A 13,007-nucleotide genomic window follows, 5' to 3' on the forward strand; every position below is an offset into this window, starting at 1 on the left:
CTCCCCTGGGCAGTGAGAAGTCTGTGCTGGCTCCACGCATCCCAGGACCACTCAGGGAACTCAAACCTGCTCCCAGGAGCAGGCATGTAGCCAAGGTTCCCTTACACTGCCCTCCCCATGGTGACCCTCAAGCCCTCTCAAAACACCATGCTTACCATGGAAACACAGTGCTTCCAAGCAGCCAAAGGTCTAGGGTCTCATGGATTAGCAGCTTCTGTTTAAAGCAAGGGTACAAAAATCCCACACCCTGAGCAAACACACACACACACACACACACACCTGTTCTACTGCCTTCCTAGCCTGGCTGATTAGGGTTGATTTTCAAATCCACTCTTAGCCTCTGGAGGTGGAATACTGTATGATCTGACCGTTTTACTAAGAAGGAAATAGTTGCTGCATCACTACAAAGATGGTAGTTAGCTAAAGATGGAAATATATCATCATAAAATAAATACTCAGAGGACCTCAAGTGAATCTGCAAACATGTCTTCATAACTACTTCTGATTAATTAGAGGCATATATTTTGAGATTTCCTATTTAAATTAAGCATTATCAAATTCCATGTAATACTTTTTAAAAGAAGTTTTATAAATGTGGCCTCAATTATTTCTGCAGTTATAAAATCATGATATAATGGGGGAAATACAGGATATATTTTGACTTTCAGAAGATGCTGATAAGGGTGCCAGGTGGTGCCAACCTGCCCTAGGTTATGTGAGATGCTAAGGATATTGGGGGGTGGGGGGTGCATGTCGAGAACACACAAAGACAGTCGGTCCTCCTTCAGATGGACTCAAGTGAATTTTTGGATGATTTATAATTAACTAACGTTTGTTTCCTTTTCATGAGTCCATATATGTTGCTCAAAACAGACCACATGGAGAGGACACTTTAAAAGCCTCCCTGTGGCATGGGAAGGGACCTGACCCAGATGAGGGAGGAGCAGTGTGGCTGTGGTAGAGAGGGCCAGGGAGCTGATGCAGGCAGGTGGGGAGAGGAAGTCCTGCCCACCTGGGAAAGGTGGACCAGAGCCGAGACCAGGTGAGAGCCAGGCTGGGGGAGAACCTCCAGAAAGACAGAAACAAGCTGCCTGAGGTGACATAAGAGTGCCTACATGTATCTAATTTACCAACAACCTTCCTCCTAGGTCTCAGGCTCAGGTGATGACTAGGCGTCTGACCTGGGGAACCATCTCCTGGTTCACAAGGAGGATGCAGAGGAAAGACTGAGACTGATGGAGGACACATGGCCCCGAGGCCCGGGAGTGAGGCTGAGGCCAACCTAGTGCACACACCCAGGGTCACGCTGCAGGCATGGGGCTAACAAAGCCCTGAGGCTCCCGGGTTAGGGCCCTGCACGTGGCCCCCCTGTCTTTTTGCACAGAGAGGAGGTGGCCGTGAAACACCGTGGAGTTACTGCTGGCGCAGAAGTACACAGATGTCTGGGAGCGGTTGGCAGACTTCAGCGTCAGAGGGAAGTTCTCTTTCTTTGATCTGGAGACACTGTAACCCTCGGACACATCTCCTGGCTCAATATTGGGCACAACAGCTGAGTAATAGATCAGCCTCAGCCCTAGTCTTGGGTCTTGTCGGTACCAGTACATAGAGTTATGACCCAGATCCTGAGTACAATTAAGTGTTGCGCTCTGTCCTGTCCTCACGACCTGGAATCTGGGGTCCTGAGTGACACCAGCATGGACCGCCCCTGTGTAGGAAGAGGACCGATGCTGCAGTCAGAGCGGACATGCTTCGTGCTGACACCCCCAAGGGGACCCTGCCCCCAGGACTCACCTGCCTGCAGGAGACAGAAGACCACACAGCCCAGGAGGCAGGGGCTCATGGTGGGAGCGGGGCAGGCAGAGGGCCCTCTGGTCTGAGTGTGGATGAGAGGGGAGAGGGGCTCTCCAGGGAGTCCTTCAGAGATGTCACTGTCCCTGCCTGGCCCCAGAGCCAACTTGTCACTCAGGGGGCCACGCCCCTTCCCCCAGAGACTCAAATCAGAAATGAACCTGAGTAAACTGTTCACAACACGGAGACCCATCCAGCTCAACGGACATAAGCCTCACACATTGCTGTAACCTTTCTGTGAAAGTTAAAGATTTTTTCCGTAAATGTTAAAGTGTTTAAATGATTTGTACGTTCTAGTCTAGAGATAAGTCTTCATTAACATGTATATTACTTTTATTTATCTACATATTTCTGGAGTTTTGAATCCTGGGGAATCCTTCTGGCGTCCTCCTGCCCTTTGTGATATATGTCCCAATAGCACTTCAAGGCTCTATATCCGCAAAATTGACTTCATTCCGCAGTCCTGAGAATGTCCCTCCACCTACCATGTTTCTCCAGGTTTCTGCTCCCAACCTCATTGCAGGCTTATTAACATTTGAGGAATTCTTTGGTTTATTTCTAATCAATTCACTGACAGATGGTCCACCGATAAAACACAGGTAGAGCCCCTTCATGTTCACACGTGTTTCCCGTGTTGGGGGAAGGGAGCCAGCAGAGCCCCCTCAGGCCTGTGACCCACCTTTCTGGGTGGAGAGAAGCTGGGTGCCCAGCACAGGATGACGTTTTGCCACAAGGAATACAGATGTAGGGGGGACCTGGAGGGAGGTGCAGAGGCCACCGTAAACGAAAAAGGCTCTGTTTTTATTTGAGACATTCCTCCCATGGGAATACCTCCATGTGAAGTGTGGCTGCCATTTATTGAGTAGCAATTCATAACTGTGTCTTGTTACACACAACAAAACGCGTATATGTAACTTGCTCGTACAGAGATAGTTCCATGAGCAAAGGGACCACAGGTTTAGAGAACAGACTTGAGCCGGAATGCTCGCTGTAACACTTGTGAAGTATGAGATCTGGGCCACTCACGACCCCTCAGATGTTCAAACAGTTAAAACAATACTTGTCTTGATGACTTTAGTGAGCATTAAAACATACCAAGAAGTGACTGTCTGGGAAAGTCTATTGCTCTACCAGAGACTGGGCTTGGCAGGCTGGCAGCTGACACTCTGGGCACCACTTCCTGACCTGGAGCAGGAGTGTTTTTGTCCCAGAGGCACCTGATCATGCAGGGCTGTGTCTTGGTTGCTGGTACAGAGATACAGAGCGGAGTCCATCAGCTCCAAGGAGGTCAAGCTCAGCTCAGAGCGAGAGTCACTGAACTGTTCTCCTGAGAATCGATCCGATATGTTTCCTTTTTGATACACTTTCCCATCATAATACTGAATGAGGACTTGGGGGCCCTGGCCCAGGGCCTGTTGGAACCAGATCACAGAGAGGTCTCGAGAGTCAGGGGAACACATCAGAGTCGCTTGCTGCTTTCTTGATTTGATCAGGTATTTGGGAGTCTGGGTGACTCCAGAATCCCCCAGGCTTGTTGGGGAGAAGACAGACAGAAGCTGAGGGCAGAGCACAGGGAAGCCTCCCGCTGCAGCCCTCATCTCCAGGCTTCTATCTCAGGGAGGTAAAGGCATCTCAGAAGCTCCCACACTGTGTCCAGGACTCACCTGCTCCCAGGAGGCAGAGAGTCACCCAGCAGAGGAGCCTGGCGCCCATGGCAGCATCAGGAACCCAAGACTGCTGCTGGCGGGGGGCGGGTCTCTGGGGTGAGTGGTGTAAGTGCTGACCCTCCTGCTTCCTTGATTGGAGCATTTACCTATGACATCACTGCTCTGTGTCTCTGCAGTCTACCCTTGTCCCCGGGACCCCTTGGCAGGACCCAGGGCTGCCTCCTCTATGCCCTTCTCCGTCCTGCACAGCCCCTCAGCAAAGGGTGGTGTGAGGCGAGCACTGTCCCCATATGCCCATAACATGGCTTTCTCTTCTCTTCCTGTCCCTGCCTGACACTCCTCACCCAGCCGTCACCAGCCACACTAATCCATCACCCACCGCTCCCCAAGCTGCTCCAGGAGAAGATCCACTGGGCACATCCTGAGGCTCCAGGCAGGTCCCCACTCCCCTGGGCAATGTGTAGTCTGGGCTGGGTCCATGTGTCTGGACCACTCAGGGAACTCAACCCTACTTACTGATGCAGGCATGTAGCCAAGGTTCCCCTAAGCTGCCCTCCCCAGGGTGACTCTCAACCTCTCCCAGGGCACCCAGCTTACCATGGACCCACAGTGCCTCCTAGTGGCCAATGGTCCACAGTCTCACAGATCTGTGCCTTCTGTCTAAAACAAGAATAGAAATACCATGAACTCCACACTTTCAACCCCTACACACACACAAACACACACACACACACATCCGTCATCTGCTGCCTTCCCAGCCTGGCTGAAGTAGGGTTGATCTTCAAGTCTAGTCATAGGCTGTGGAGGTAAAAGACTGTATGATCAGACATTTCTGCTAAGAAGGAAATAATTGCTGCACAACTACAATGACAATAGCTAACTATTGCTAGCTAAAATGGAGTAATGCGGGCAGTAGAAATAGCCCTTTCATGATCTCAAATGAAGCCAGCCTGGACACTTGGATTCGAGACCTTCTTCTGATTAATCAGATACATATATTTCCAGATTTCATAATTAAATTGAGCATTACTAAAATCTAGCCAGTGCATTTTATTAAGAGGTTTTATGGGTATGAACCTATTTATTTCCTATGAACTTGTAAAATCTTGATAAAGTAAGATACCATGGAGGAAATATTTTGACTTTGAGAAGATTTCTCTGAGGGAAATGGTGGAAACCTGGTCCAGGTTAACTGAGATGCTAAGAAAGAGGGGCAGGGAGGAGAACAAACACACCCAGCCTGTCTCTCATCCTGCGAATGGACTCCCGAGAGATTCTGGACGGTTTCTAATTAACTGAGGGTGTTTTCTCTTTGATGACCGCAAGCGCTTTCTCAAACACAGCGGCTTAGGCATGGTTACAACGTTCCCTGTGCCATGGGAAGGGCCATGACACAGATGAGGGGAGAGCAGTGTGTCTGGAGCAGAGAGGGCAGGGGAGCTGAGGCCAAGGCAGTAAAGGAGGAAGACCCGCCCCTCTGGTGGGCAAGAGCAGGGAGCACTTGAGAGCTAGGCTGGGGAAGAAACTTCCAGAGAGACAGCAATGAGGTGCTGGGGAGAGACAAGTGGGTCTAGATGTATCTGATTTACCAATATTCTTCCCTCCTGGAGGTCTTAAGCTGATGAGTAACAGTCAGAACTAGTCAGAACTGGAGCTTACCAAAAGAGAGACAGATGGTGGACACGTGTCTCCGAGTCCCTGGGGTCAGATCCAGGCCTGTTCAGATCGCACATCCAGGGTCACAGGGCTGGCACGTGGTCCCCAGGATATGAGGCTCCCGGTGCTCGGAGCCTGCGCGTGGGCCCCTGTCCTTTTGTACACAGAGCAGGTGGCCGTGCAGTGGCTTGGAGTCACTGCGGGCACAGAAGTACACAGATGTCTGGGAGCAGTTGGCAGACTCCAGCGTGAGAGCGAAGTTCTCTGTGTTTGGTCTGGAGACTCTGTCCCCGACGGGCACGTCTCCTTTCTCCGAGTTGGGAGCAGCAGCTGGGTAATGGATCAGCCTCAGCCGGTGTCCCAGGTCTTGTCGGTACCAGTACATATAATCATGGATCATATACTGAATACAATTAAGTGTCGCCTTCTGTCCTGTCCTCACAACCTGGAATCTGGGGTCCTGGGTGACACCAGTGTGGACCGCCCCTGTGGAGAAAGAGGACTGATGCTATAGTCACAGTGGACATGCTCAGTGCTGGCACCCCCAAGGGGACCCTGCCCCCAGGACTCACCTGCCTGCAGGAGACAGAAGACCACACAGCCCAGGAGGCAGGGGCTCATGGCGAAGGCGGGGCAGGCCGAGGGACCTCTGGTCTGAGTGTGGATGAGAGGGGAGAGGGGCTCTCCAGGGAGTCCTTCTGAGATGTCACTGTCCCTGTCAGGCCCCAGAGAAAACCTGTCACTCAGGGGATCACGCCCCTTCCCCCAGAGGCTCAAATCAGAAATGAACCTAAGTGAACAGTTCACATATGACCTACCTAGACAGCATATTAAAAAGCGGAGACAACTTATTTGCCAACAAAGGTCCATCTAGTCAACGCTATGATTTTTCCAGTAGTCACGTATGAATGTGAGAATTGGACTATAAGCAATCTGATCGCCGAAAAATCTGCGTTTATCAACTGTGGTGTTGGAGAAGACTCTTGAGAGTCCCTTGGACTGGAAGAAGATACAAGCAGTCCATCATAAAGGAAGTCAGTCCTGAATATTCATTGGAAGGACTGATGCTGAAGCTGAAACTCCGATACTTTGGCCACCTGATGTGAAGAACTGACTCATTTGAAAAGACCCTGATGCTGGGCAAGATTGAAGGTGGGAGGAGAAGGGAAGAACCGAGGTTGAGATGGTTGGATGTCATTACCGATGTGATGGACATACTGAAATTCTTGTAAACTTTCCATAAAATTTTAGCTACATTTTATTCCAGAAATAGCTGTTCACAATTTTAGGTACATTTTATTCCAGAAATAGCTGTTCATTAATACATACATTCATTTTCCTTATCTACATATTTCTGTGGTTTTGAATCTCAGGGAAAACCTTCAGGGCTTCCTGCTGCCTTTTATGACTCACGTCCAAATAATCACACATGCTTCTATTTTCTTAAATTGACAGCAGTCCTGTTCATGTCCTTCCACCCACAACGATTCTGGAATCTGGTCCCTCAGCCTTAGGGCAGGCTCATCAACACCTGAGGAATCCTTGGGCTCTATTGCTTATTAATTCACGACTGACAGGGGGCCTGTCAAATGCAGGCTCACGCCGTCCTGCTCACCTGAGCACGTCTTCTGGTGTCTGAGGGGTGGGGGGGCAGCGGGCCGAACCACCTCAGGCCTGTGGCCCACCTTGCTTTGAGGAGAGAAGCTGGCTGCCCAGCACCACGGATGACACGTTGGCACAAAGGAGTCCAGACGTGGAGGGATGTCGGGAGAGATGGCTGACCCAGGGCAAAGGAAAAATGCTCCGATTTTACATGAGACATCCTTTGCATGGGATACTTTCTTGTGAAAGTGGCAGCCATTCAGTAACTGACATCCTACAGCCTAGACTCTATCACACCGCACAGACCTCACGTTTAGGAGGACCCTGTGCTAGCTGCTATGCTCAGCTGCTGTGATTTCCAACTTCTCAATAATTTCTGAACCTGAATATCATGCACCTGGTCATGAGTCGGTGACCGTGGTGACCTCCTGATATGCTGGTTTCCATGGAACCCAATCTCACATTGGGGTCTGGGGGACTAACCATTCCTGGGGCCTCAGAGACAAAAACACAGAAACTAAAGTCAGAAGCAATGAATGAGCCCGATGTAGTAGCCACAAAAACAAGCCTTGAATTGGGGCCTGGCAAGGCCATGGGATCCACACCTGTGGTCCTACGTCTCTGGTCCAAGAGACAGTGAGACCCACAACACAGGAGACTAGTGCGCAGGCCAGGCCGCTGCAGAAACGGGGAATTTTCAACTCAACTCCTGTGACTTGGACGCTGGGGTCAAATCAAAGGCAAGCTTCTCCTGACATGAAATGATCTCTCACCAAAGGTGCTGCTTTTGGTTGCCTGCTCAGTCCCAGCACCCAGTGTGTGACCAGGAAGCCTTGTTGTGTGTGTTTCACATGGGACCTCAAAGGAATTTCCTAGGAGATGAGGACTTCCTGTCAAAAGAGCATCATAAAATCATTTCAGACAGTGTGTGCATAAGAAAAGAAATTTATGAGAGTGCATAAATTATTAAAAAAAAACAAAAAACAAAAAAAACTTGTACCGGCAGGGAAGATCTTTGGATGGTCATTTTCCAAACCATCCATCTCCAGATAGGATAGTCCCTGACATGGATATGGTGCTCACATGCTTTCAAGAATGTCCTTAACCATAATACTTTCCAGGAGTAATGTTTTAAATATTTAGCTCTGGGCTAAAGAGGACTTTAAAACAGAATGACAGCAACAGAAATCATACTGTTCACTGTCAGGGAAAGAGACAGGCCTGGGAAGGGGGTCTGAGAGAATTTCTGGTGATGAAGTGTTCTCAGTCTTTACAGGTGAATGTTCCATGGGCACATAGAGATGGATGGATCAAAACCATTCTTTGGTTCACTGTAGTGTGTAATGTTATTGTATATACAGTGGGTCCCTCGAACCACACTTTTTTGAACTTCCTAGGTCCAGTTCTGTGTGGAATTTTTAATAGATGCTAACTACAGACCTTGTTGTTCATCTGGCAAAGAATCACCCTGCAATGGGAGAGACCTGTGTTGGATCCCTGGGTGGGGAAGATCTGCTGGAGGAGGGAAAGGCTACCCAGTCCAGTATTCTGGCCTGGAGAATTTCAAGGACTGTATAGGGGTCACAAAGAGTCAGACACAACTGAGTAACTTTCACTTTCACTTTTGACAGTACTACACAATTGTGGCTGGTTGAATCTGCAGCTGTGGAATCATAAATAGACAGGGTTGACTGAATTTAAACAAGCTTTTACAGCAGGGTTAGGGCTGGGTCAGGGCCCCCAAACTTCCCATTATTCAAATGTTTACTATAATTCTTATGCCAATAATTGATGTAAAAACGCCTGAGGGTAAGTTACATGCTCTGTTTATCTCATGTAGTGAACCAGCAAGCACAATTACTTTCATTCCTGTGACATCTGAAGAACTCAAGTATAGGGCTTGAAGTCACAATGTGTCCATATCTACTTTAGCACCTAGGAAGCACTAGAGGAGGCTGTCGGAGATTAGCAAAGGGAGTCAAGAAATCCAGAGTCCTGTTACCTGCCAGGGACTTCATGCGACTAAATTCTTGTGCAACCCTGGAAGACAGTGTCCTGACTAATAAAATATGTCAACTAGACTCTGCCATGGATATTTAGCTTTATTTTTCTGGGTGCTCCTAAATGGGGTATTTTTGGAAAAGGAACCCTGTGAATAGGTGTATTTTAATAATAGATTAGATTAGCATTTTAATTGGTAAAGCAGATGACCCTCCATAACGTAGGTCGGCTTCATGAAACCAGAAGAGATGAATAGACAAAAGAACACTGATCCTCCCACAAGTAAAACATAATTGTCGTGCAAAAGCTTTTAAGTTTCATTAGGTCCCATTTGTTTAGTTTTGCTTTTATTTCCAATATTCTGGGAGGTGGGTCATAGAGGATCTTGCTGTGATTTATGTCGGAGAGTGTTTTGCCTATGTTCTCCTCTAGGAGTTTTATAGTTTCTGGTCTTACATTTAGATCTTTAATCCATTTTGAGTTTATTTTTGTGTATGGTGTTAGAAAGTGTTCTAGTTTCATTCTTTTACAAGTGGTTGACCAGTTTATCCCAGCACCACTTGTTAAAGAGGTTGTCTTTTTTCCATTGTATATCCCTTGCCTCCTTTGTCAAAGATAAGGTGTCCATAGGTCTGTGGATTTAATCTCTGGGCTTTCTATTCTGTTCCATTGATCTATATTTCTGTCTTTGTGCAAGTACCGATCTGAAAGAGACACGTGCACCCCAATGTTCATCACAGGCACTGTTTATAATAGCCAGGACATGGAAGCAACCTAGATGCCCATCAGCAGATGAATGGATAAGGAAGCTGTGGTACATATATACCATGGAATACTACTCAGCCGTTAAAAGAATTCATTTGAATCAGTCCTAATGAGATGGATGAAACTGGAGCCCCTTATACAGAGTGAAGTAAGCCAGAAAGATAAAGAACATTACAGCATACTAACACATATATATGGAATTTAGAAAGATGGTAACGATAACCCTATATGCAAAATGGAAAAAGAGACACAGAAATACAGAACAGACTTTTGAACTCTGTGGGAGAATGTGAGGGTGGGATATTTCAAAAGAACAGCATGTATACTATTTATGGTGAAACAGATCACCAGCCCAGGTGGGATGCATGAGACAAGTGCTCGGGCCTGGTGCACTGGGAAGACACAGAGGAATCGGGTGGAGAGGGAGGTGGGAGGGGGGATCGGGATGGGGAGTATGTGTAAATCTATGGCTGATTCATATCAATGTATGACAAAAAAAATAAATAAAAATAAATAAAAAAATAAAAAATAAACAATAAAAAAAACCATAATTGTCTGCTAATGGCCTTCACACAGGGCCACTAGTTCTTCTGCTTTTGAACTTAAACATCAGTTCCCCCTCAGTCTCTAGTAGCACCAGACCAGCCTGCAGCTTTTGCACTTACCAGCCTTAACAACTGTGTGAGCCAATTGCTTTAAAACATGTGTGTGTATGTATTTGTGTGTGTGTGTCTATTATTTATTCTTGTGGGGACAGTTTTGGGGGGCAAAGATCACAAGAGATGAAGACAGACTTGAATCAAATACCTTGCTCTGAAAGGAATGAAAAAAGAGATATGGGCAAGTCAGTTCCACTCAGATGTGTAAACATGTAAAATAATACTTACCTAGGATGATCTTTGGGACCATTAAAACACAGCAGAGGAAGGATGTCTCGGAGAGTCTATCGGATCTATCTAGGCCTGGAAGGCAGGCAGTCACCCTCACCACACTTCCTGAGCTGGGGTAGGAGAGTTTTTGTGCCAGAGCCACCTGATCATGCAGGGCTGTGTCTGGGCTGCTGGCACAGACATACGCGGCTGAGTCCGTCAGCTCCAAGGAGCTCAAGTTCAGCTCAGAGCGAGAGTCACTGAACTGTTTTGCTGAGAATCGATCCGGGAGCTGTGCTTCTCCCCTCACTTCCTGCCTATAATACTCAACGAGGAACCGGGGGCCCTGGCCCAGGGCCTGTTGGTACCAGTACACAGAGAGGTGTCCAGAGACAGGGGAGCATCCCAGGGTCACTCGCTGTCCTCTTGCTTTAATCAGGTATCTTGGGGTTTGGGTGACTCCAGCATCCACAAGGCCTGTGGGGGAAGAAGATGGGGCTGAGAAAGACCGCAGGAGAGAAGCCGACGGTGCCTTGGTTTCAGGCAAAGGCAGCCTAGGAACACAGATTCTCTCCTGTGCCAAGGACACACCTGCTGCCAGGAGACAAAGAGCCACACAGCAGACGGGGCTGCAGCCCATGGCAGGAGGGGCAGAGCTGTCTGTGTATCCTTGCTCAGAGCTCTGCTTCTCTGAGAGCCGGGGTTCTGGGCCATCTTCCTCTGATTGGAGGCGAGGCAGGGACGTCACTGCTCTGATGTCATTGCCTCTACAGGTTCCCAGGAATCTGACCTCTCATTCCAGGTCAGCTGATCCAGGAACGCTGCTCTGTCCTGCAGTCTCTTAGATGACGTGTGAGCTGGACTGCTGGTCTGGGCGAGGCTGGGTTGATGCCCGATGCCCTTCCCTATGTCTCCTTTGCTTCTCTCTTCAGGCTGGTGTTTCCCTTTTCTGTTTCTTTCCTACCAAATCCCAGCTCCATACCCTTCACTTTTTCTGCAACCTCAGAGGCTCCTTCAGCATTGCATACTTGAAGTTCATGGCTCCCAGCTGGGACAGCAAGCCTGCAAATTAGTGCCTATGCTAGTCAGGCTTCTAGAGATAAAAACCCCAAATGAAGCTTTCTCTTAACCCTCTTGGTCCCAGGCACTAGCACTGTCCACTTGCTCTGCCCCAGAATCTTCTGGAGTTTGGCAGTTCCACAGCTTCCCCATGTGGTCTATGTGTGGAAACCAAGATTGTCTGCCCAGATTTAACAGTCATGGGATGCGTTCATAGCAGAAAATATTTCACTGTTTGCCAATCACACTGTGTTTTTGCTTGTTTGTTTTTCTAAAGAACATACACACAATTAGAAACACAAACTCACAAACCAGCCTGCCTTAGCTGATTTATGAGTTTGTATTTCAAGAGAAAAGAAATGTGTTCATGCAGGAAATATTTAATACTTTGACTTTTAGAAGATTGTGATGAGGGAAATGCTACAAACTTGGGTTAGTTTTTGGTGGTGGTGGTGGTGTTCAATTGCTAACTCCAGTCCAACTCTTGAGATCCCATATATCACAGTGCACCAAGCTCCCCTGTTCTTTATTGTCTCCCAGAGTTTTCTCAAATTCATGTCTTTTGTGTTGGTGATGCTATCTAACCACCTCTTTCTCTGCCACCCCCTTCTCCTTTTGCTTCAACCTTTCCCAACATCAGGGTCTAGACTATTTAGATGCTAAAGACAGGCATTGGTGGAGAATACATATACACACAATTTGCCTCTCCTTCTCCTGAGGGACTACAAAGGAATTATGAATGATTAATAATTAATTGAGGTTGCATTCTCTTTGAGGCCCCAGGGAGCCTACTCAAACACGACCACTTAGGGATCATTACAACGTTCCCTGAGTGGTGGGCTAGCACTTGACCCAGATGAGGGAGGAGAATCAAGGCTAAAGTAGAGAAGGGTCGGAACGAGGGCCTGGAATGTGAGAGAGGAAAGACCCCACATTTGGGGAAGTTGGACAAGAGCAGAGACCACACAAGGGCCAGCCTTGGGGAGAAACTTCCACAGCAACGGGCATGCGGTGCCCGGGGAGAGACAAGAGGGTGTAGATGTACCTGACTTCCAAACACCCTTCCCCTCTGGAGGCCTCATGTTCAGACTGATACTAGGAGTCAGAGCTGGCTAGCATCTTTAGGCTCACGTGCAAGCTACGGTGAAAAGACAGAGAATGAAAGTGGACACATGTCCATGAGGCCCTGTTGTCAGGTCTGTGCCAGCAAAGATCTAAAACTACTGGCTATGCTGCCAGTGTGTCTGTGGGCTCCGAGGCTCCAGGTGCTAGGAGCCTGCAAGGGGCTCCCCAGTGTTCAGGCTGCAGGGCACTCATCTGTCTTTTTGCACAGAGAGGAGGTGGTTGTGTAGCGCCGTGGAGTAACTGCTAGCACAGAAGTACACAGATGTCTGGGAGTGGTTGGCAGATTTCAGCATCAGAGGGAAGTTCTCTGTGTTTGGTCTGGAGACACTGTACCCGTTGGGCACAGCTCCTTTCGCCGTGTAGGGAGTCACAGCTAAGTAATGGATCAGCCTCAGCCCAAGTCCTGGGTCTTGTC

At 48.3% G+C, this 13,007-nt stretch overlaps 1 gene segment (V, D, J or C); it reads right to left on the reverse strand.

Moving 5' to 3' along the window:
* Positions 1–1,297: 1,297 nt before the first annotated feature.
* Positions 1,298–1,906, reverse strand: LOC122438747. The segment is given in 2 exon segments: positions 1,298–1,705; positions 1,792–1,906. Coding segments are annotated over 2 exon segments (453 nt in total).
* Between the last annotated feature and the right edge of the window lie 11,101 nt (positions 1,907–13,007).

The sequence above is a fragment of the Cervus canadensis genome, chromosome 3, assembly GCF_019320065.1.
Source record: "Cervus canadensis isolate Bull #8, Minnesota chromosome 3, ASM1932006v1, whole genome shotgun sequence".
In the NCBI taxonomy this organism is placed as follows: Eukaryota; Metazoa; Chordata; class Mammalia; order Artiodactyla; family Cervidae; genus Cervus; species Cervus canadensis.